A 25,429-nucleotide genomic window follows, 5' to 3' on the forward strand; every position below is an offset into this window, starting at 1 on the left:
CAAGATCTGGGGTGGGGGGGGTGTGTGTTTACTGTTATTTAGGAAAGCTACCTATGATATTTTGAAGTCCTCCCATCATCGCTCAGCTTCCCTGTTCAGCATTACTCTTCTCTGCCTGCAATCACTGCTACCCAGCAGGGTCCAAACACGAGCTCCGTTCAATATGGCAGCTACAGACAGGTTTATTACCTGTCCTGGCATGCGGCCATGCAAAAATTACTGAGTTAGATTTGAAAGTGGAGCTCTGACCATGGGAACTCCACCTCCCCCAAATGCTGGTGGTTCAGTGTAGATCTCTAGGAGCAACATGTAAAGGAATTAACTTCAAAAGAGACAAGAAATGGTGCCTTTAGGATGCAGTTCAATATGATTAGATTGCTGTACATTCCTATATATGTTGCCTTAAAAATGCCCAGAGAGTGCCTTCTTAACTACTGCTTTACTACAATGAATGAAAGACAAGCAAGGCTAGATACATCACACCTATTTTAACTACAGTGCTTTTTTATTTTTTAATTAAAAAAATAATTTAACTACACTGCTTTTTCTACCATTCTTAAGAGTGACAATATCATATATTGATTATTTTATTTGAAGTACAATTAATCTCAAGGGAATCACCTTTGTTTGAGTAACTATTTTAGCATCATTATTCTGTGCAACCAGCCTAGATTTTCCATGTTATTTTAGCTTGAAATAAAAGTCTGCTAAACAGAAATCCTATCTGACTGTTCAGATCTACTGGCACTCCTACAGGGTCATCACACCTATGCTTTATCCCAATGATATTATTGAATTAATTTCTATTTTTTTTTTTCCAAAGGGTTTTCTGGTGGGCCAGCTTCTCTGTTTCTCACAGGTTCCAGGTTGAAAGGAGAAGAGACATCTCAAGCCACCCCAACCTGAGTGGCACAAGGATAGCCTCATCGCAAGTTCTGCTCAGGGCACAGAAATAACTCTGCTGGGCAAGGCCAGCCACAGAATTCGTTGTGCCCGTGGATATTCCAGAAGTGCAAATCCCTGCTCAAAGTAATCATGCAAAAATTAGGATCTGGACCTGGAAGATGCTGGTAAAAGGCTTTGACATGGTCTTTTAGCATGCTGTGTTCTGCTGTACAGTGCGCCTGTTAGCACTCATGTCCACAGAAGGCTTGCAGTCTTTCCAGTGCTTTCTGATTGCAGCCTCATCTGCGTGTGGGAATCTAACGCGCCAATACACCTCTTAAATTGCTTCTACTTCTTTCCTCTCCACCAAGCACCCCTTGAACACTAAAGTAAACATACAGTACCACCTACTGGTGGAGATACTCTTTGTGCTGATGGTTTTCCAGTCACCAAGCCACCAAGGCTGACTGTGCTTCATGACATTGATGTCCCCGTAACACCGGTTGTGGGAAAATAATGGAAAAATGGAGAGGAGGATTGTAAACAGCCTCAAGTGACTCACAGCTGGGGTGTGGAAAAACACATGTATCATGCTAATTGTGTTTGGCCTTGTGTGTTGGACAAGTAGAGCATCTGTGTTTAGATAACACAGGCCTGTGATAGACTTAGAGGCACCCTATCAAACTTGCTTGAGATTCCTGCCCTGCTGTGGGAAAGACCAAACCACAGTGGTAAACTACACCAGCATGAATCCTGGATAAAGAGGTGTAAACAGCAGGTTCAGTGATGCTCTAGCAAGGACTGAGCTCTGGGGTGCCTGTGTTCCCACTTGTGTGCCTCTGCCCGAGTGCTGCTTTGGGGATTCCCCCAGTTTGCGAGGTAATGAAAATAAATTTACTCTTTGCATTTTGTGGTTGTTCCTGCGTCCTGCCTGTGTCGGCTCACACACTGGTCTACACAAAAGAGTATTAAACAAGCCAGAAGCCCTGGAGCCTTCTCAGCTATAGCACTTCCGACATAACAACATTCATCATTGCTGAAATAGCATCAGGATTAGAAAAGACAGAAGAGTATTTGCAGAAAATACACCTGCCAAAACTGTGGTCCCAACCCAAACACTCATCTGTGTACACAGCTACAACACAGTAAGCTGAAAGGCAATGTTGTGACATCAAAACCTACTTATTTATAAATAAATACATGTGTATAATGTATCTAGTGTTTTGGTTATGGCTGTCTGACACTAGAGGTAGCTTTGATAGGATTGAGAAGGATTACAGATGATGACAAAGCAAGATACAAAAATAGATTAATGTTAGCCTACTAAAACAATAATCCATTAGTGCGGTCATTCTCCCATCAGTCAAGGTTACTTCACTGGAATATGGAACGACAGTAAAAATATCTGCAAAAAAATACTGATGCTAAACTACTGTAATTGTCAGGGCAGTCAATGACAACTATGAAATTGGCTTTTAAAGGAGGGCAGAATTGAGACCACTATGTTTAACTCAGCCAGAACTCATCCTGCAAACTTCTTTGCAGGAAAGTGAGGTCGCAGCCACTGTCAGACAAGGAACTGGTCTGACTCAGTAGGATTCATCTTCCCCTGTTTGAGAACTGCTTTGAAAAACTCCACTGTAAAACAGATAAGAAAAATTAAGTTAGAGTTGCTTTACGGGACTGCTTATTTTAAAAGAAAAGTGACTGTTCTCCACCAGAGTAAAAAGGTGCATCTCCTTTGTAGTTTGTACTGCCTTGAGGGACACAACATAGACCTGCCTGGCTTGGCTGGCCAACTAAAAGTTTTGGACAAAGATATACACAATTAGTTTGATGCTCATGTGATACACAGTCAAGACAGATGTCCCAGACACTCAGTGCCACCACATAGTCACTAAATCATTGCTCACCATTGGACATAGAGATCTTTCAGGCCGCAGGCCAGGAAAAAACCCATGAGAATGACAGAGCTAAGATAGATCCTGATTCAATACTAGCTGGATGCAGTGACCTTCTGAGCTTCCTTTCATACCTATCATTTTAGGATAGGAATTTCATTTCAGCCCTTTGAAGACAACAGTGAAACATAGACCAGAACTTAGAAGATTACTCACATCTTATTCCATTTATTATGTTTGATACCTCATTGTAGATTTGTATATCTGGCTTCCACTAGGCGTAACGTTATGCATTTCCTTGTTGCCCGTTATTATTTTTAAAAAACATTTTGTAATCTTTACATTTCAAATGTGTATTCCCTTTCCTAAAGAAAACAAAGTGACTGTCTTGTAGCAGCAGAAGTGGCTCATTTGTTTCTCTAGTTAGGAGGCTGATCTGTGATCCTCAGCATCATTTTAGGGTTTGTGGTTAAACCTACAAGTGTCAATCCACTTGTGAATGACCACCCAGTCACCTGGGCTGCAAGATTTAAGTTGGTTCATATGAATACCAGTCGCACTGCTTTCGCCTGCTCTTGGTTAAAGAAACAGAATCACAGAATCACAGAATTATCAAGATTGGAAAAGACCTAAAAGATCATCCAGTCCAACCATCACCAATACTTCTCAGCTAAATCATATCCCTCAACACAACATCCAAACGTTTCTTGAACACCCCCATGGTCGGTGACTCCACCACCTCCCTGGGCAGTGCATTCCAGTGCCTGACTACCCTTTCCGAGAAGTAATATTTCCTAATGTCCAGCCTGAATCTCCCTTGGCGCAGCTTGAAACCATTGCCTCTAGTTCTATCACTGTCTACACGAGAGAAAAGGCCGACCCCTAGCTCACTACAACCTCCCTTCAGGAAGTTATAGAGAGCTATAAGGTCTCCCCTGAGCCTCCTCTTCTCCAGACTGAACAATCCCAGCTCCCTCAGCCGCTCCTCATAAGGCCTGTGCTCCAGACCCCTCACCAGCTTCGTAGCCCTCCTCTGAATGCGTTCCAGGGCCTCAATGTCTTTCTTGCAGTGAGGGGCCCAAAACTGAACACAGTACTCGAGGTGCGGCCTCACCAGTGCCGAGTACAGGGGGACAATTACCTCCCTGTTCCTGCTAGTAACACTGTTTTTGATGCCTTCTTGGCCACCCGGGCACACTGTCGGCTCATGCTCACCCGAGCATCAATCAGTACCCCCAGGTCCGTTTCCTCCACACAGTCCTCCAGCCACTCCGCCCCAAGCCTACAGCGCTGCCTGGGGTTGTTGTGGCCGAAGTGCAGGACTCGGCATTTGGTCTTGTTGAACCTATTTGGTCTTGTTGAACCTAAATGTTCAACAATGTGAAACAAATGTATCTTAATCCTAGGGTCACAGGGGCTGGACCTCTTTCCTGGGGTCTGCTTGTTGTGAAGAAAAGTTTAGAAGTAATTCAGTAACTTTAGCTATGTCTCAGTTGTGACAAAGATACCGTTTCAAATTTGAACATTTACCTCTTTTGCTGCTTAAAATATTTTCTGCACTGGATTTCATGCTTAGCAATGCCTTTTTTTTTTTTTTTTCCCTCCAAAATTGACGTGTAAAACGTGCCAGATTAAAAAATGAATCACTCAAGCTCCTGACAACTTAATTTTTCTCATTCTTATGGAACTCAGCAGTGAAATGAGAAAGCTGAGGTATACAAACAGCTCAACATCTTCTCTTTTGAAGTACTCTAGGATGCTCTTGGGGCTTTCATGATTGTGTGGCCACTGCAGATGAGCCCTTGTGCATTTCTAAGGGAGAAGGAGTGAAGCTACTTTATAAACCATTTTGCAAAGTCATAATCTATACCAAACTTGAAGATTAGTTCAGTGTCTTAAAACTTCATCATCATGGCATTTTCCACTAAATATATATTCACAATCCATGGGCTTTTTTAAGCATCAAAATAGGAATGTAAAAGTTATGTTACATTAGTTAACTTTCAGTAGTTTAAAATTGTATTTTCTATTATTCAGCAATATGATAAATACATTAAAATAAAAAGGAAATTTCCATTTATGGTGTTTGTTTCATCTATTCTAGTAAAGACCTGTTGCTACAGTAAAAAAGCATCTGCAATATTAAGAAAATGGGCCAGCAGACAATACTGAAAATATAGTAATTTACAATAACTTTTTTCAGTTTCAAGTCAGACTACGGTCCTTCTTGTCTTTTCTTATGCGTGATGATAGGGCTAGTAAGCTTCTGCTCAGATGAGGGATAACAGTGACTGCCACTGTCACTTTCATCTCTCTCTAAATCTCAAAATCCATCACTAGGTCAAGAAAATCCTCCTCTAATATCCATGTCCTTCCCTGGGAGTAATTCAGAGAACTGCACATGGGACTGGCTGGTTGAGAAATCGATCAATAAGGGATTTATGTTTGAAATGTTGATTATATTTACCTTTTTATCGTGGCTCTGCTTATGTGGTAAGGAAACGTGGCTGATTTAAAGGACCGAAATCGCTATTAGAAGCAGCAGATTACATTCCCAAGGTAAGCATGCACACTGATGAAATTGCTTATTGCGGAACCGCTAGGGACTCTAGAAGAGAGAGATCTTGCTGTAACACACTGCAGATTATAATGTTAATGAAGATTTTTTTCTGCTTTTTTTGTAAAGAAAAAAAATAGATCTTCATATGATGCCAATTTCTGTTCTGAGATATCCTTACTCGAATCATTTTCTCTCTGAAAAGAATGAGTAGAGAGATTAATATGGTGGGCCAGTAAGAAAGCGAGAAATAGTAAAATAAAAGAGCAGAAGAGATGGAAGCTGATCTTCCATTCCCTATAATCCTGTGAAAGGACAACATTGCCTCTGTTTTCTTGCAGCCCTAAAGATTTTGATGTACAGTAATTAATATAATTAGTTTTTAGGTCATACTGTTTGAAAACTCAAGTTGTTTATCATAGTTGTCAAACTTAAAAACCAAAGCGAGTAAAGGCAAACTATTTGTGATGATATAGTAAAACCAATATGGTAAAAATCTGAAATACCTCTAAAGCAAGCATTTATCTGTATTACCTTTCAAACTTGCTACTTAAATATGATAATGTGAAAATGAGCATTGGTTTATTAAACTAAAAGGAGTGTAACAATTTGTTACAGTGTATCGGTTTTAAAAAATACGTATGACTACAGAATGAGAAACATGGTAGTGATACAACTTAGTAAAACCAGTCTGAAATATTGTTTGAAAAATCTCTACAATAGAATTTTAAAAATGCATTAAGGCGAGTTCTGCCCCACTGAGTTGAATGGGACATTTTCTGCTGTCCCCAGTGTTGGGGTTTTGTCACACAAAAGCTGTACTGACATAACCATGGTCCCCAACCAGGAGCAATTATTGCATCTGTTCAACTTGCACTGGGCACATAGTGCCTTAGCATTTCTGAGTCTTAGATTCAAGAATTTCAGAACTCCCCACAATTTGCTTTGAGACTAATGGAATTTGACGATATTCCTGTGCTACAAGGGAAACAGGTACAGCAGTCACCCAAGCCTGACATTCAGATTTAGTATTCTGAGAATACAAGATAGTAAATACTTCCAATTTCTATGCCCAGTTAATGCTTCCAGTCCCTCAGTAAGGTGAAATCTCCAGTCCTGCCCCAAATGGCAGCTCCTCTCTCCCAGAAAGTCCTATGCACGGCTGCCACGGTTCCTTCGGCAGAACACAAAGTACCCCATAGAGGAATTTATTTATTTGTAAAAATGTATAGAAAATCCTCTTTACCTGAAGAACAGGGGAATATAGAGGATACAGATTTTTCCTCAGCCTCCAGGCTACATACTCTGGATTGGTGTGGATTTTTCTACATGTCCGATTTTACCACATTTCTTATCATCTTTAACCTCTAGTACATCTGCAAATCAGTGTGTCTGGACAGCACAAAGTTAAAGATGAGTTTTTTTTTTTGCTCTTGAAACTAAAAAAGACTCAAAGAGCAAAGATAAATCTGAAAAAATAGTTGCTATGTAGAAGTGCTGGTACTGGGACTCCTAATGTGAACTTAGAAGCCACTCTGTGGGAGGAAGGATTTCCCTTGAGATGAACGCATTTGTCTGGTGCTGAGTGATTGGAAGTGGCTGGAAACAGCTTTATTTCGCACCATTATTTGTGAACTCTGTGGACTCCAGAGTGGCTCTGTGAAGGATATAGGTTAAATCAGGATGGAATTTTGTGTGCCAGCATTAGCAGAGCTTTCAGAGCACCTGTAGGCTGACATAAAGCTGCTTAATTCAACCTGGCGTGCTTTCATTCTCCACACTTTCAAATACAATTTATCCCTGGAGTAAGTCAGTGGAAAACCTGTTACAGCTTTTAGGCTCCTGGTGAATCTAACCTAATGTTTACCATATCTTAGAATCTTTTTATGTGATATCTTAGACCTGATCTTTGCTCTTAAGCATTTAAAGACTGACCAGCAATGTTGGAACTACATTTAGGACTATTTGTGGAAGAACACACTTTAATCTTCAATCTTATCTTTCTGTTTTGTAGAATGTTGTATATTGCTGGTTTTTGTTGGGGTTTTTTTTGTTGTTTTTTTTTTTTTTTTTTGTACCGTATGTCATTCTTGTCTGATGACTGTATTTCCTATATAGGAATAATTTTAGTTTAATTGACAAATAAGGACAGTCAGGTAAGTCTGGCAGTAGCATAGCAGCTCTATCGTCCTGCTTCTCTTTTGCAGTGTGCTTGACTACAGAATGAAAGTATTTTTTTTAAGATTGATTCACTCTATAGCATTTGTCTTCACTTATCAGTGGTACAGCCACTCATTTGTCAGTTTGTGGCTTACAGACATCTCTAAACTCTGATTTCACATGCGCAGGGGTATTGTTACTGCAGTGAATAGCATTTGTTTTATAATCCTATCTAAATGGTCCTTCCAAGAGCAAATCACACTGGTAGACACAATTCATGCCCAAAGAGTTGGCAGTTTCACTGATGCCAAGATATAACTGACAAAATTGTCAGAATAGTGGTGAAAAGGGAGAGCAGCAGTTAATTACTCCAGTGCTGGAAAGACTGTGCACTAGAATGTACTATATTAGTTATGTATTTGACAACATTTTCAATTTTTTAAGATTGAGATGAACAAAACAGATATGAACAGCCACTAACGTTTCTATTTAGGTGTTTATATACTACCTGCTATATACGACTCTAATACATCAGTCTTAACTTCCTAGTTATAGAGCCTACTCTTTGCTCTCAACAGAGTATAACTCTCAGGTATCAGACACACTGAGATTTCTTTGGACATACAACCAGTGGATGCTTCCTAGTCTGGTTTCCAGGATGTCATCTGTGCATTAATCTGTTTATCTATCTTGATACAATACATTTTGAGCCTTTGGTTCAAAATCGAATGAAATAGGGGTAGATGTTTCAAACACAATTGTCTAAATATTTTCAAAGTATCTAATTAGGCTCGGGAGAAAGACCTAAATTAATGCTTCCTCTAAGAGAAAGATGTGTTGAACATTGTCTTTAGCAGCATTTGCCTGCTCATTCAGCATACTGAGGCACCCACAGTGCCCCTTCTTGTCTGGTGGAAACGTCACGGGAGAGAGGAAACTAAAAATACCGTTGTTGGTTTAGGGGAAGTGAGGCTATAGAGGATTCACCTTTAGAAAAAAAAATAAATGCTTGTTACTTCTGCTAGTTGTGAAATTACTTGATTCTTTTTCAGATCAGTCTTTCTCAATTACCCAAGGTAAGACAAACTTGACCATGAAGGTGGGAGTGATTGAGACCCATCACTCCCATACAATTGTTCCCAGCGTGGTAGTGCAAGACACCAGTGAGGACCCTGGGCCAATGGACAAAGGGGAAAACAGGTATCTCAAATCTACCATTTTGTATCTGTTTGGTTTTTTTTTCCTTTTATAATTTGCATAGGATTAACTAAGCATGGGTACTTGCCATCATCTAATTTTCTTCACCCTCTATTAATAAATCAGGTTTGTAAGATTGTCATATATTGCTTATTGTAAATATCTAGGAGATTAAAGTCTGTGCTCTTTCAATTTCCTTAGATAACCTAGCCCATTATTAAAATGGTGAGAAACTGTCTGTGAACATTTAGATTAAATGGGTTTTTTTTGTATTTCAGCTGATATCATATAACTGTGTTGTTTTGCTGTTCCCCAGGCAACGGTATCTACCTGGTGCATTTGCTCGCTACAATATTAACAACAATAGTAATAAAGATGAGTAAGTATCTTTGGCATTTCACAAAATGAGAGTACTGCAATATTAGTTGTTTAAGCAGCAATGAAGAAGAATGATATATATTTAATAATTTCTTTACAAACAATTATGTCATTCAAGTAATCCCAAAAGAGACTGCACATACATTTAACTTCCTGCACATCAATTATGATAGTCATACTTAATACTAAAGTTATTAGCGTTATATCTATTAATTAAAAAAAAAAGTAGTTCTGTGTGAATACAATAAGCAAAACAGTTTTTAAACGCCAAACATCTAAGTGTAACTTATCTTTACTGAATTCAAATGAGTCTAATAAATAAATGTGGAAGCAAGGGCTATGTGCATCCCATGAACCTATCATATTTCTTTTTTTCCCTAGAGAGGAGAAGAAAAAGAAAAAAGAAAAGAAGAGGTAAGATAAAGAGTAATAATACAACTATTTCTAGGACATTTAATTTCTTTCCAAATATGTTTTAAATCAGTCTGTAACAACTGAAAATGTAAATCTATTTCTTAGCAAGTCAGAAAAAAAAAAGGATGGAGAAACACAAAAGAACAAGGAAAAAAAGGAGAAAAACAAAAATAAAGATAAGTCCAAGAAGAAAGAAAATAAAGAAGAGTAAGTATTTTTAATTTAGGTCCTGCAATGTTATTCTAATAAAATTGCTTTTGATGTAAAACTGAATCCATTCATGGTCATCCTGTAAACAAGATGCTTATACTCTAGTGTACTGCTGTTGTTCTACCTAGAGTAGAGTTGTTCTGATTTAGCTTCATATCCAGACAACAGAAATATGCACGCATGGAATCGATCAGGAAAAAAAAAATAATCAGGAAAATTCTCCTTTGGATTCTGACTATCCAATATTTTTGGATAACACCCTGAAGCAAAAGATGTGCTAGTATAAAGCAATCTCTTCTGCACATAAAGGGCACATAGAAGCAAGTAAACTCTTCTATGATCTAAAAGTTCTTGCTTTACCTTTTGCTTGGTAAATTAATAATTTTCTGGCCAAGGAAGAGAAACTTAAAATAGTGCAGTAGGAACTTATGTTGTATGATTTAATGTTCTTTGGTTTCTTTATGTAAACTATACCAATGTTACATCTTTCTCAGAGCTAGTCTTTTCCCAAGGAGAAAGGCATGATTTATCTCACTTATTTAAACATTGGTAGTCAAGTGATCATTCTATCTTTTGAAAGATGACAAAATCAATTATCAGGCAAGACAGTTAATTGGGTAGGAAGCTGGGTAGGAAATTGGGTAGGAAAGGCTGAAATTACATTTGCCACTATAAACTGAAGTGAGACTGCCAAGCTGATTTTTCTCAGTAAAATTTAGATTCTAAAGTTTGCGTCCCAAGTCAGACCTCACAAGCAGCTTCATGTTTTCCATGCATTCAAGCAAGGAAGCTTAACTTTAATACAGACCATTTATTTTACAATAACAATTCCTCAAAAATTATTATGTGTATTTTAAGTCTCTCATCAAATCTCCTTTTTTTTTTTTCCTATCTATCATCTAGGAAGAAGAAAGATATTTTCATTATTGATCCAGCAGGAAATATATACTACAACTGGTTGTTTTGCATCACAATGCCTGTCATGTACAACTGGACCATGATTATTGCTAGGTAATGTACTCCTTTAATGACTATATAAAAGTTCTGGCAAATCATAATATCCCTAAATAGATTTAAAAATTTATTTTATTCATCACTGATTTCATGCAAGTATTTGATTTTCATTTCATGGTAATTTACTTTTGTCATCTCCTACTCAGAGCCTGTTTTGATGAGCTTCAGCACGACTACCTAGCGGTATGGTTTATTATTGATTATGTTTCTGATGTCATCTACATTGCTGACATGTTTGTACGGACAAGAACAGGTAAGTATACTCAATGATTAATTATTCCTCTTCATATACTTGTGTCAGGTGGTTTAAAATATTCAGAATGCTCCTACTCTTATTATCTGGGTACCCTTGATGAGGTGCAATAATGAAAAAGACAGCAAGGTAGATTTCTGAAAGACTGCATTCTGTGACCTGTGAAAACAGGAGAAAGGCTGATGTATTACTCAAAGAATACATAAAGCCTGAGGTAAGCTAGGCATGAGGTAAGCTAGATACAAGCTGTTCTGCCTGCAGCTGACTCAGCAAGATAAAATAAACATGCAGTGCAACCAAGTGAGGACCAGGGGTTCTGAAAAATTAGCACCTAAATCTAGATTCTGTATTTAAGGAGATTCAAGTATTTGCTTGATTTTCAAGACAGCAAGCAAGACAGCCAATTAACTTCAGCTGCAACTATTTATTTAAAAATCTTATCCTACGTCCAGAGCTATTGAGTAGATACACTCAATATGGAACTGAAATTCATGTGTTCAAATTCTTTCCCTCATTAACCACATTTCCTATAGCCTGTGGAGTTTTGGAGGGGGTTTGTTTTTTTTTTTTTTCCAGATATTCACGGTAGTGGAAAAGTGGAGGGAAAGAATCAGAGCTAGAAATGTTTAATTTTCACAGCTGTATAGTTTAGCTCAGGCTGAACCATATAGCAGTAAGTTGAATATTTGGAAATAAGAAAATGAAATAAGAAAAGAGAAGGTATATATCATCTGGAACTTGCACCCAAAATATTTTTCAAAGTCGATTTCAATTGACATTAAACACAACACAGTTGAAGTCATAATATTTTTTATTATTTACAATTTGATTTTAGGCTACCTGGAGCAAGGTCTTCTGGTGAAAGAAGAACAAAAGCTTCGAGAAAAATATAAGACATCTTTTCAATTTAAATTAGATTTTCTGTCAATCATACCAACTGATCTCTTATACTTTAAGGTAGGACTGAATTACCCAGAATTAAGAATAAACAGACTACTCAGAGTAGCTCGGATGTTTGAATTCTTCCAGCGAACAGAAACAAGGACAAACTACCCAAATATCTTCAGGATCTCTAACCTTGTCATGTACATTGTGATTATTATTCACTGGAACGCCTGTGTGTACTACTCGATCTCGAAAGCCATTGGATTTGGGGCTGACACGTGGGTCTACCCCAACACCTCCGATCCTGAATTTGCCCGTCTGACTAGAAAGTACGTCTACAGTCTCTACTGGTCAACATTGACCCTGACTACTATCGGTGAAACACCCCCTCCTGTAAGAGACTCTGAGTATTTCTTTGTGGTTGTTGACTTCTTGGTTGGAGTATTGATTTTTGCTACCATTGTTGGTAATGTGGGCTCTATGATCTCCAATATGAATGCTGCCAGGGCAGAGTTTCAAGCAAGGATTGATGCTATCAAGCAGTATATGCACTTTCGGAATGTGAGTAAAGACATGGAAAAAAGAGTTATAAAGTGGTTTGATTACCTGTGGACAAACAAAAAGGCTGTGGATGAAAGGGAAGTCTTGAAGTATCTGCCAGATAAACTAAGGGCAGAGATTGCAATCAATGTTCACCTGGACACACTAAAAAAAGTTCGAATTTTTGCAGACTGTGAAGCTGGTCTGTTGGTTGAACTGGTTTTGAAACTCCAGCCACAAGTATACAGTCCTGGAGATTATATTTGCAGAAAAGGAGATATTGGACGAGAGATGTACATTATCAAAGAAGGCAAGCTGGCAGTAGTTGCTGACGATGGAATTACCCAATTTGTGGTCCTAAGTGATGGCAGCTATTTTGGAGAAATCAGCATTCTTAATATCAAAGGTAGCAAAGCTGGCAATCGAAGAACAGCCAATATTAGAAGTATTGGATACTCGGACTTGTTTTGTCTATCTAAAGATGATCTCATGGAGGCTTTAACAGAATATCCAGATGCAAAGGCTATGCTGGAAGAAAAAGGCAAGCAAATCCTAATGAAAGACGGGTTGCTGGACATTGAAATTGCAAATTTAGGAAGTGATCCTAAAGATCTCGAAGAGAAGGTCACCTACATGGAAGGAATGATGGACAGATTACAAACAAAGTTTGCCAGGTTGTTGGCTGAGTATGAAGGTGCACAACAGAAACTGAAAAAAAGAATCACACAAATCGAGAAAATATTGAAGCCAGTTATAGAGCAAGAATTCGCAGACTTAGAGGAAGCAGATCCATCCACAGATAAACCTGGTGTGTCAAAAGCAGAATAAAACACTGGAGGTTGCCAATAAGACTTAGAGTCAAGTCCTGCATGGGGCTGAATACATTCATTTCTAATCTTTGTAGGACTTGACTATTAATTATAAAGAATTATTTGTTGAGGTAAAGTCACTAATTTCCTACAAGCAGCACATATTTGGCAGGTTTTGGAATGAAAAAGAAGAAGTGAGAATGAGGATAGAAGATAACACCTTGCTCTTGCACAATAGGTGGTATTATCTGCTAATGCGTTATGTACTCTTTATGTAACATCGCTCTACTGCAAATGCATTCAATCTATATACAGTCATATACTGGCAAATACTGAAAGTTTTGCTGACTGTTTTAAAATGGAAATTAACTTGCCTCTTATGGAAAGAAGGAAAGGTTTGGTAACAATTGTATTAATTATTTGAAATCAATATAGGCATGAACTATGATATTAAATTTGTATATAAAGAAACACATTTTAATCTCTACTGAATAACTTAAGATTAATTAAGTATGGGATATTACATAAAGAATTAGGTATAGCTACAATGCAGACGTGAGTACTGGAGGTGTAATATTTGGAAAATATGATTACTTCATTGGGTCTACCTTGGCTGAATTCTTGAAATAAAAGTGGGCAGTTTTAAATGGTGCTTTTTTTCAGGATGTTACATGCAAAGGCTGGAGTAGGGAGGTGATAAAATCTGACCTTTTGTAAGCATCTGTATGACAAATAAGGATAGCTCAAAATCTAGCTGTTCTTTCCACAGTAATAACAAATATGTAATATTGAAGATGGTTCTGCTCCATGTAATCATATGGCTGCTGAACAGGGACTACTGAGATTTTAAGATCTATGATTAAAAATGTTCATGTCCCTAATGTAACAATTGTTGATACTTGCAGAGTGCAAGGGGCAGACACGAAAGAGGCCAAACTCTCCCTACAGCATCTTCTGTAGCTGCTGTTGGGGAAAGAATACAATGACTAAACAGGGTATTTTTTTCACTGATAGAGTATTCCTTTCTTCTGTTCTTAATTACTACTAAGATAGTAAAATCTACTGTTTCATATGTCAGAGACATTTTCAACTGCTTTAAGAAGCATTATCTCCTTGGATTTTTTCCCCAATTTACGTATTTTTTCATTAGCAAAATTGGTTTTATTCGCTGTGGTCTCAGCTGGGTATTTTCAGCTGGGTATTTTCAGTAGACTTTGATCATAGTCACTTAACGTTGGAAAAGTTTGATGACAGGGAGTGAAGAAAGGGACTGCAAGGAGAGAATGGATTGTTCTGTATTTAGGGCAATTTGATTATCCTGGGCAATTGGATTGCCACTCTTAAAAAATACATATATAAATATTACTGTCATTTGATAATATATCTATACTTTCATTCTTCTCCTTAATAAGATGGAGATACTATAAATTGCATCTTTGTAAAGTGCATTAATTTCTGGTTGTTTTAATTTTTGTAATGTTGATAGGTTTCCAGGATGCCAGAGATGTATAAATAACTTCAGAGTTCACAGCAATGATTAAATGTTATGAAGTAATTAATGGATAGGATATATAGGGAACAACAAGGATAAATGTAAATATGAATCAGCTATTCATTCCCTGTTGATCCTGTGCTTTGAATGACATATGGCATAACATGCTGGTGAAGGAAAAGAGTATGCCATCCTTTCTGTAAAGACTCTATCCGTGCACAGAAGAACAAGCGTTATTCTGGCATTTACTATATTGTGAATGTTGGACTTTGCAGTCAGCATTCTTCCAGTTCAAGTCTTGAGTATAATTTGCGATCTGTATGGCAGCAGCATTCAATAGGGCTGTGTCATATTTCACTAGGCACTTAGGAAGCACTTTTCTCCTTTGTTGAAGAGTTTAAGACTTTGTATTAGAGAAATGTGTGATACGAGTTTTAATTAATAAAGGCAAAGATCTACTGTTCCTATTTTTTCCTTTATTGATCCTTCAGTCTGCGACACAAGTTGTAGTCACTAGCTGCCTCTTTCTTGAGAATAAAAATTATTTTATTTAAAACACTTCAAAATAAAATAGAAAAACAGAATTGTCCTCCAGTAGTTTACTGTTTTCAGACTCTTGATTTGAAATCTTGTACCATTTAAATTTTATAAACATGTATTTGCTGAAAGAAGCCCTACATGCAGAGTATCCTCCTGGCACAGCAAGACAGGACACGAGTGCTATCAGAAAACATCAATCAGATTTACAGTATTTCAACTTGCATTTACTCATCAGAACTTTTCAGGAGGCACACAGGTTCCTCAGTATGTACTGCTGTGCAGCAAAACCTGGATATTACTTCAGTAAAGTTTCTAACCACGCTTCTTAGATCTCTCGTACTCTGAAGAAGAGCTATAAGGAAAACGCACCCAACAGCTGCACGCTGCAGAAACGGCTGCCAGAAAAAGAGCTGCAACCGTCGCTCCTGCGGCCAGGCAAAAAGAAATTAAAGCATTAAGTAATGAAGAAATGCCAGCTTGGGTATTAGCAAACATTTATCTGAGTACCAAGCGCGCAGCGACCACCCTTCACGACAGACGCCTGCGAGTAGCTGCCGGACACGCTGCCTGCTGGCCACCCCAGCCGCCACTTTCGCCCCGCCCGCGCGGGGAGCGCTGGGAGTTGTAGTCGCGCTGCCCCGGGAGCTCGCCGGCGTCCCTGCCGCCTCCACCACCGCTTCCGGACGGAGGGGCCGGGCCGGAGAGCTCGCCTCGGGGCGGCAGGAGTCGGCCTCCTGCCGCCGTCCTTCGTTCACTGGCGGGAGAGGAATGGAGGCGCCCTGGCGCCAGGGCGGCCGGGGCCGGGGCCGCGCCAGGCCTGGGGACGGGCTCGCCGCCCGCGTTGGAGCGGCTGCCCGGCCTCCGGCCCCGAGGGCCCGCGGCGGTGCCTGCGTTGCGCCCGCGGGGACGAGCGGCGAGGGGGCCAGCGGTGAGTGTCGCGTCCTCCCCCCTGCATCGGCTCGGTCTGCGGGGTCCCGGGCTGGGGAGCCGGCTGCGGCCCGGAGCCCAGCCGGGCCTTGGGGAGCCCCTGCAAATGCCCAGGCCGGGGCTCCCCCGAACGCCGTGGGGAAGGGAGGTGGGCGGGGGGCGCTTGTGTGGCCGGCGGGCCCCGGTCCCGCTGCTTCGCGGCTCGGCGGTAGCGAGCCGGTGGTTCGCCCTGCGCCGGCTCCTGCCCGCGGGGTACCTTCGTGGGGGGAAACGCGGAGGCCTCGGGCAGTGGCAGGGGGCTGCGTCCGCCCCAGGGTGCACAGTCAGTGCCCTTCCAGCAGCAGAGTAACTCTCAAGGGAAGGGTGAAGCTGCTGTTTTTCAGTGCGATGGGAAATAACTCGGGAGAGTGCTGCCGGCTTAGGGACAAACGTTACGCGCTGCGATGAGCGTGCCGCATTGCCCCGGCCTGGGAAAGGTGCGGGTTTTGCAGTGCCAGGAGGGTTGCTGCGAGTGGGACTTTATACTCGTGTAATCCCTTCGCAGGTAGAGATGTGCCCAGTACTGAGCTCTTTTAAATGGCTGCATAGTTTCTTAAAGAAAGACCTAGACCTAAACTTGACAGAACCCCGGTGAATAAATGGGGTGCAATAGTCTAATATGGAAAACTAGGAGGTACAGTACTTAAGACCTGTGATCTGGTGGAGACCTTTGCATCTCGGTGGTATGTTATCTTAAAGCCACTTTGGTTTATTATGAACTCTGTTAAGTTATAAAAGTTTTTTCTCCGTGTGACAATCTTCCTCTGTTTCACATGCAGTAACTTCAAAAAAGCTTATATTAAAATACCCTGTCACTTTTAATGTTGCCAGCTGTGAAATAGCATGAATCCACTACTGCAATAAAGATTTGTTGGATGGAGATCAATAAAAGTCATGATTTAAAAAATACCGAATGCTGGGAGAGGTACCTGTAGGGTATCAGCAAATGGTAACAATCAATCTTGTCAAAAATTGCCTGTTTTTTTGTTTTTTTTGTTTTTTTTTTTTTCCCTTATGCTATGGAAGTTGTGTTTGTGTGGGATATGTGTGTGGGTTTTTTTAAGTATCCTTTTTGTAAAGCAGCATTATAGATGAAAATGTAGCAATGTGCTGCCCTTAAAAACATAAAATCAGCAAGCTCTTTAAAGAAAAGGACAGTTGAAAGTATGTAGAACTGAATGTGGTGTTATGATTACCTATCATGGTATTAATTGTTATTAATCTGTTCTCGTAATAGAATTATCTTCACAGAAGAAATTTGATGAAATTAAGAAGGCTAATCAGGCTGCAGCAAAAAAGCTAGTTGAAGACCAATTTAGCTCCTCGTCTGAAGATGACGATGAAGATGCTGAAGTCAAACAAGGAAAGATTTTGGCCAAAACATTTACCATTTATACTAGTCAAACTGGTAATTTTTTTTTAATTTATTGTCTTTTTTTTTGTATGAATCCATGAACAGTGCTCTGTTGTTGGCTGTGTATTAGATTTTTTCCATAATTGGAGGGAAAGCACTTTATTCTGATGTTTTGTATTACATATATTTGTTACTAGCAATGCATGCTGGCAGCACTTCTTGCCTTCTTATGCAGAGTCAATGGTAGAGCTTCGAAACTGTCTTAAGTACTTCTAGTAATGTGGTTTTGTTATAATGTATGACTGGCCTCTGTTCAGAGAAAAAATATATATACTTTTACAGCTGTACATGTACAGAATAGCAGACGAAAGATTACTAATTGCTTTAAAAATCTTTTTACATTAAAGATGGAGATGCAAGTGAACTGGAACGTACAAGACAGTACATGAATGACGCTTTTCAGTCAGGGGCTATGACATGTCTGATCTGCATTGCTTCAGTTAAAAGGAACCAAGCTGTAAGTATTTTACCGTAGTCTTCTAGAATAAAGCAAATATAACTGTCTGAATAACTTGTTTTTAGTTACATTACTAAGGTAATTCTTGGAATTGATAGTTGTAGTGATCACCAAAGCACGAAATACTAGGAGGTTAGATTTATAGCAGGAGAGCTAAGATAAACTTTGCTCGTCAGGTGAAAGAGAAGGGGGCATGTCTGAGAAGATTGTCTAATTTCATCTCCCATGTTTTTCATGGGAGAGATTTTGGGACAAACCTTTTTCACTTTTAGTGTTATGTATCAACTTCCCTTTGCCATTAATAGGCCCAGCTCTGTTTCTGTTACAGTTACTTGAATCAAATACATATTTGCAAGTGTATGTTTAGTATTAAAATTTTTTTAAAAGTGCAGAAAATCTGTAACTTCTTATGCTGGGTGTACATGGACTACAAATATTCAATGAAACTGTAGTCGTTAACTTTTGCTTAGGAAGAAATGCAGTATATTCTGTTTGAATTCTTAACATATTTAATCCATATTTTTTCAGACCTTAACATATATGTTTAGCTTGATTTTGAAGTTCTGTGTCTGTTGATATAGTTAATTTCAGCAGAAGTGAGATGATTTGGCAACATGGAAGTCTTCTTTTATAACTCAATGGTTTGTTAGTTATCTTCAATCTTTAATGTTTCAGCCAAGTATCTTTGTTTATTTAATGTCTCCTGTTTAGTTTTGGGAAGTTAGTTACTGTACTTTTAGAAACTTATGTCGTTGATTTTGTCCTCTATAAGTTAATGGGGAAATTTTTCTTGTTTTCACAATATAGTTTTTATAACAATGTCATAAGTTATTACAAAAAATAAATTAAAACTTAAATTTTCTGCTGCATTTCCCCTAACAAATTGTTATAGTCAATCTAAGATGACAATTTATGACATGAATATGTGGAAAGTACCGAAGTCATAAAACTGCATTTCTGTTAGTTAAATTACTTTTCAGCAGCAGGCTGATATTCTAAGTGAAGGATTGTGATTTCACTGCAGAACTGACAAAGAGAAGTACACTGGGAACAAGAACATAAAGATACAGTGATGGAGACGGGATACTGGCAAAATCAACTTTCTCTTAAACACATTTGCTTTTAATTCTATTCCATTTCATACTTCTCTTGCTCCTTGAACAAAGGACATTTGTTGAAAGCCACACTTCTAATCAAATCTTTTTCTTACCAGCATTGTATGTGAATCCTAAGGTTTGAAAGGGGGAGGAATCTTTTTAAAACTTTTATTCTAGGTTTCTAGATAACTTGGTAATATAGCACATATATAACTGGGCTTATTCAGTCTAGCAGAGAGGAGGCTAAGGGATGATATGATTGCAGTCTCTGTCTACTTAGCCACCTAGTCAAGGTGGCTAAAGCCAAAATCATCTTTGCAGTGACAGGTGTAATAAGGGGCAATGGCACCAACAGGGGCTTGGGAGGTGCAGCCTGGGTACTAGGAAGGCAGGTTGCCCGGGATGGTTGTGGAGTCCCCATCCTTCAGGATTTTCCAACTTTCCTAGACAGAACTGTAACTGAACTGAACTAAGTTGGCAATAGTCCTACTTTGGGCACGAGGTTGTGCTACGTGACCTCCAACAGTGTGTTTAAATCAACATTTATCTGATTATATGAGTATTTTGGGCTCCATGAGCCTTTGCAAAACTTCCCACAGCAGCAGAAAGAAAGATTGTAGGTATGAATCTGTAACAGTAAAACTGCCCGTATTAATCTAACAGTAAGTACAGTCCTATCTTTGGAAACCCATTTTTTTAAATGGAAAAATAGCAAGCTTGTATTTCTTTAGATATTAAGGATGTTCATCAGCGGAAACAAAAAAAACTTTATATATGTCAATTGGCACTTATATCTGCTCTTTAGGTCTGGAGCTGTTGTGGATGTTTTTGTATATTTCACCTGGTGTGTATCCAAAAGTGGGCCAAGGACAGCCTTTTCCTTGTATCTTCTCCCTTGACGGATGATGATTTTGGGAAGAAAGATTATCCCTGGCCATGGTGAGCTCTTCGTGCTACATTTGCAAAGATACTTTTATTGTGAAACATATGTGAACTGGAGTTACTTTAGAAAGGAATGGTACTTGTAAATGGCATGCACACCAAAAAAAAACAAACAAACATTTAGAAGACTGACTGTTGCTTTTCTGAATTATTTTTAATTTTTCTTTAACATGATTCAGGAATATTTCACAGTGATATGAAAAACCTGCTGCATGAATTTTCTTATAACCTCTGAGAAGATAACTTGTCTCTCAGCTTCTAATATTTATTTCTGAATGGCTTTGCATGTTTGTCACTCTAAAAATTGTCACCGTGAAATAAATAAATTTTTAAAAACTGTTCTAAAATAGGGAGATTTAGGTATTTATTATTTTAGTCTCTCTATAACTCAAGCGTTAGAGCCAGTCTTGCAGTATTACGTGAGATTGTATAAAGAAGAAAGTAATATTGTGGCTGCATGAATAATAAAGCTTGCTTCTTCAGTAGGTTTGTGTCTGAAATTTCAGTCAAGATTTTTCTGTGCAAGTTTGTTCTATGCTTTATTTACCCACATACTTTTATGTGGAAACTGGTAGTAATATCTTCGAGACAAAATCCTCTGTCAAATTTGGTTGTGAATGCCTGGTGGATTCAAAAGCTCTATTAATGTGGGATCTCAGAGAGCAGATTTTCTTAGGAAATAAAGTATAAAATTGTTGGCTCGCAGTATCTCAGGTTGATAATGTTTATTCTACTACAAACAAGTTTTGTGTTTAAGCATAATATAATGAAAAAAATTCAAGGTGAGTGGTATTTTATTTATCATTTAAGCACATGATAAAACTGTGCACTATGGAAAAATGGTTTATGGCCTGTAATGTATTATATAGGGGCAAATGGACATTTTATTTGATGAAAATGAGTACATAGGTCTTTCAAAGCCTCTGTTCTTCTCTGTGGAGGAGCTCCCTATCTGTTGTCTTTTCCCAGTGTAGCCAGAAATGAGAGCTGTTTTGTTTTTTCTTCCTTGTGTTGCCCCCCTTGTCCATGTAGCTTGCACCTGAAAGCCTTTAGGGCCTGCGACACTAACAAGTTTCAGACCTTTGGTGCCTATCTACCTTTAGGAATAATGGATCTGACACCATCGAGGTCATTTTATAATCTCTAAGTTGCTGAACTGATGCCATCTAAAATTTTTCAGATAATTTTTTAGTTATTATGCATAGTTTTAATAGCATCACTAAATCTTGTTTTAAGTTGCTTATAAATTGCTACTGGTAAAAACTTGTTTTTTAAATCTCTTCTTGACTGGTTCTATTTAAGTAGGTCAACTCTCTGTTGCTTACATTCCTTTTATATTACTTGATGTAAAAGTTGTTCTGTATACTTGCTACACTGAATTTTTTTTGTATATATTCTTAGAGAAACAAGATTGCAGTGATAGGACAATTCCTTAGACATTCTAAAGAATGTGTTGTAAAGACCTTTGTTGTATATTATAAATTGAATTGTGTTGTTATTGGTTACAGTAGTTGTAAAAATGTTAATTGGTGGCCTGTTAACAATCTTGGGAAATTGAAATGATAAAAACTGCTTTTCTTATTAAAAAATTGGTCAAAAATTTGCTTTTCTTTTAATTCTCTTTTTCCCTTCTTGTAGTCCAAAATGTAGGTTTGAATACAAACGGTCTGAAACTCCCAATAGGTATTACTGTTACTGTGGAAAAGTGGAGAATCCAACACTGGACCCATGGCTGGTACCTCACTCCTGTGGTCAGATATGCGAGAGGGAATTCAAACCTTCTTGTGGTCATAAATGTTTGCTGCTTTGTCATCCAGGTAAATCCATTATGTCTCTTGGTTGTATGATCTGTAATTATGTAGCTGTTACACAGTTTTACTTGAAATGTGCTAGCTATAGTTAAAATTCTCAGAATAAGCCAGATGTAGTCAAGGCTGCATTTGCTGAATGGCCATTAGTGAGGTGTTCTTTTTCCTGTACTTAGGACCCTGTCCACCTTGCCCAAAGATGGTCACAATAACCTGTCACTGTAAGAAAGCTAAACCAGTGCCCCGACGGTGCAGTGCCAAGGAATGGTCATGTCGCCAGCCGTGTGGACGAACGTTACTGTGTGGACAACACACGTGTGAGAATTCCTGTCACGCAGGTAGACATCTGCCTTCTTAAACTTCAGAGGAGTAATTGTTTTAATTGTTAAGATACATCATTCTTTTGCAATTCTTACTCTCAATGTCACCTTGCAATTACGTATAGGGGATTGTCAGCCTTGTCCACGAGTGAGTAAACAACGGTGCATCTGTGGAAGACAGACAGCGGAAAGACTTTGTGCAAGTCCTCAGTGGCAGTGTGATCAGGTATGTTGAAGCTGTCCTTTTTAGCCTATTTCTCATCCTTATAAAATTTGATTGCTCAGTGTATTAAGGATTGGAAAAACTCATTCAGTGAGAAAATAATTTTATTTTTTAGGTTTTGAAAGTGCAATCAAAACTGTAAGCAGTAGTGTTTGAGAGTGAATCTACTTGGTGGCTCAGTTAATTTCTGACAGTAGTTAAAATGTCACTGTTCTGGAATTGTGCGAGGCTTAAGCTAGCAGTGAATTTGACCTTGTATATTCAGTTTTCTTGTACCTGAGGTTGAAATTTCAGCTGCATCTTCAAAAATAAGCATGAAACCATAGCTTAGTAGATAAGAGTTTCATGCTTATTTGCTTCTAGTGACTGTAACAGAATGAACGCTTGTGATTCATTCTTTGAAGTATACTTGCAGCTTGTTGTTAGGAGCAAGGCTGTGGATTGACAGACTGTAAAAAAACAAAAATTATTTAAAAAATAAAGTGTAAGGGAGGAGGTTGTACCAGGAGGTACTTGGTTATTATGATCCCAGTAAGAAAGGCACTCAGCCTCTGTAAAGAATCAGTTAAAATGTGATTTATTTCAGCTAACACTGTAGAGAAAGAGAGTATAATATAAATAATAGTTAGATGCTGGGAACCTCAAGTTATGCAGCATTAAGTGGGCCTCTGATCCATGTGCAGATGGAGTGCAGACCCCATCTGCAGAAAGAGTTACCGCATTTTTGTTATTGAAGCTATTGTAGGATTTTGTTACAAGAAAGCAACTCTATTTATCATTTCTACTGTCAAACAAAAAGGATGTTCACATGGAAACTTCTTACTGCACTTTTAGACAAAGGCAAGGACATGCAGGTGGCATAATCACTGTACCAAGTGGGAGCTGCCTCCAATCTCCTCTGCTACAATCAGTTTATCCTGCGTCCAAGGGATGTGTGCAGCACAACCCAGGCCTGAAGGCCAAGCTGTATGTGCAACGCAGGCCTGGGACTACTCAGGTTAACTGTTATGTGAACCACTAACTCCTCAGTATATAGTGGTCTTCCAGTCAAGGTCACTGCAGGGCCGGTCACTTTTATTTGGCAAACTTGGCGAATGTAAGCTTTGTTAACAAAATTCAGAAGAAGTTAAATTCCGTCCAGACGTGTTTCACTCTTAGTTTTTTCCCTTGGAGTTGCTTTATTTTGGTATGTAATTCTGTTACGTTGCATTCACTTGGTTTCTCTGAGTTTTCCAGGTGTGTGGGAAACCTTTGCCTTGTGGTAATCACACATGTGAACAAGTTTGTCATGCTGGTCCCTGTGGAGACTGTCCTCGTTCAGGGAAAAGGTCCTGTCCATGTGAAAAGTCAAGTAAGTGGCTTTTTTTTTTTTTTTAGAAAAAAAAGATACATTTAAAGAAAAAATAGTCATCCAGTTTTTGACAGTCTGTAATTTAGGTTAATTCTACAGGGCAAGGTCCATAAGAAATTCTTACAGACAGTGAACTGTGACAGCTTATATTAACTTTTTTGCATAATTCTTTCAAAGCTTTATTTGGTAACAGAGGTTTAATTGGAGATGTGAATAACTGAGTAATTCTAGAGAAGCTTTGAAAAAAAATGAGGGAGAATGGCATTTGAAGTCATATCACACTGTGTTTTTTTCTAAATACTTTGGGTTTTTTTCTAAATGTTTGCGTGTACTTCTTTCTCTTCATGTAGAGTTTACGTTACCTTGTACAGAAGATGTGCCCACTTGTGGCGATAGTTGTGACAAAGTTCTGGAATGTGGCATCCATAAATGTTCACAGCGCTGTCATCGAGGTCCCTGTGAAATATGCAGACAGGTTAGTCTTACTGTAGCACATTGACATTTTGTTAGGGTTTTTAAACACTATATGCCTGGAACAGTGCAAGTCATATCTAACACAAAATCTATGACTTTTGTTCATTAGAAGCAGCACTTTTTTTCCCTTTTCGCCACCGCCTTAACACAATTCTGAGTTAATAGTTCAGCATTATGTATCTGAATTGAGGCATGGATGAGGGTTTTATTGTTTTGAGTTAGTTTTGTTTAATTTTTTTTTTTTTATTAATTATGCCCTAAAAGACACTTAAAATTTTTCCCCAGCTCTTCTAGCTTCCTTGCTGCTTTGTCTTACTATGCTATTTCTTCATTAGTGACATGTAAGATGCTGTAACATAACATCGTTTCCTTGTTAGTAAGAAAATAATATTTTACTGTGTTCTGAGTATCTGTGGAGCTTCTGTGATCTGATCCATAAAGCTGTTGCTCTGTCTGCTCTCAGTTGTCTCTTTCTGAAGCAGCTTTGGCTACAAAGGCTGTGGTGAAAGTAGTTAGCGCATGATAGCTGGGATGAAGGTCAGATAAACCAGCTCACCTACTTCTTAAATTATCTGTATACACAAGGGATGAGTCTAATTTACTATGCAGGAGAGGTACCTTTTTTGTGTGAATTTGTTTTGCATTTATCCTTAACATCTTGTGCTACACACTTGAGTGGTTCCTTTGAAGTGGCTTCCCTCTTGGCGAGACCAAGGCTGAAGTGAGGTGCCATCTGGAGCACAGGGTTTGCAATACCAACACAAAGTCCCCAAGTAGTTATTGTGTGGATAGGTGATCTGCTCAGAGCATGTGATGTACTTCCTGTTGGATACAGCATTGTAATGTTACTCTCCCATGAACTTTTCTTTACAGCTAGTAATAGCACGCTTTATTTTCCATGCTTTTTTTTTTTTCCTTTTTATATTAAAAGTACCCTGTTTTTTCCCCTGTCTTACCACAGGAAGTTGAAAAACAGTGTCGCTGTGGAAAGCACACTAAACGCATGCCATGTCATAAGCCATATCTGTGTGAAACAAAGTGTACTAAAATCCGCGATTGCCAAAAGCACCAGTGCAGGAGAAAGGTAAGTGACCAGAGATTACCTTTCTCAAATGTATTGTTTGGATAACATTTAAAAAATG

The 25,429-nt window shown here is 38.7% G+C and overlaps 2 protein-coding genes across 3 annotated transcripts in view; both read left to right on the forward strand.

Moving 5' to 3' along the window:
- The first annotated feature begins 5,215 nt into the window (after positions 1 to 5,215).
- CNGA1 (cyclic nucleotide gated channel subunit alpha 1) lies at positions 5,216 to 13,222 on the forward strand. The gene is given in 8 exon segments (XM_010127914.2): positions 5,216 to 5,345; positions 8,556 to 8,703; positions 9,008 to 9,083; positions 9,467 to 9,492; positions 9,598 to 9,699; positions 10,606 to 10,713; positions 10,863 to 10,969; positions 11,805 to 13,222. Coding segments are annotated over 7 exon segments (1,944 nt in total). The 5' UTR covers positions 5,216 to 5,345; positions 8,556 to 8,596.
- A 2,738-nt stretch (positions 13,223 to 15,960) lies between these two features.
- The window catches only part of NFXL1 (nuclear transcription factor, X-box binding like 1), a 46,567-nt gene continuing 37,098 nt past the window's right edge, over positions 15,961 to 25,429 (forward strand). The window contains exons 1-10 of one of the 2 annotated variants that reach the window (XM_086746856.1): positions 15,961 to 16,163; positions 17,439 to 17,609; positions 17,963 to 18,072; positions 19,975 to 20,108; positions 21,750 to 21,928; positions 22,096 to 22,257; positions 22,365 to 22,465; positions 23,699 to 23,813; positions 24,164 to 24,288; positions 25,249 to 25,371. In XM_086746856.1, the coding sequence (XP_086602982.1) occupies positions 16,004 to 16,163; positions 17,439 to 17,609; positions 17,963 to 18,072; positions 19,975 to 20,108; positions 21,750 to 21,928; positions 22,096 to 22,257; positions 22,365 to 22,465; positions 23,699 to 23,813; positions 24,164 to 24,288; positions 25,249 to 25,371 (1,380 nt within the window). In that variant the 5' untranslated portion in view covers positions 15,961 to 16,003. The remainder of the gene's footprint in view (positions 16,164 to 17,438; positions 17,610 to 17,962; positions 18,073 to 19,974; positions 20,109 to 21,749; positions 21,929 to 22,095; positions 22,258 to 22,364; positions 22,466 to 23,698; positions 23,814 to 24,163; positions 24,289 to 25,248; positions 25,372 to 25,429) is intronic. The other variant, XM_086746857.1, reaches the window with a different exon arrangement.

Source organism: Chlamydotis macqueenii, chromosome 4 (assembly GCF_036417535.1).
Source record: "Chlamydotis macqueenii isolate bChlMac1 chromosome 4, bChlMac1.mat, whole genome shotgun sequence".
Classification (NCBI taxonomy): domain Eukaryota; kingdom Metazoa; phylum Chordata; class Aves; order Otidiformes; family Otididae; genus Chlamydotis; species Chlamydotis macqueenii.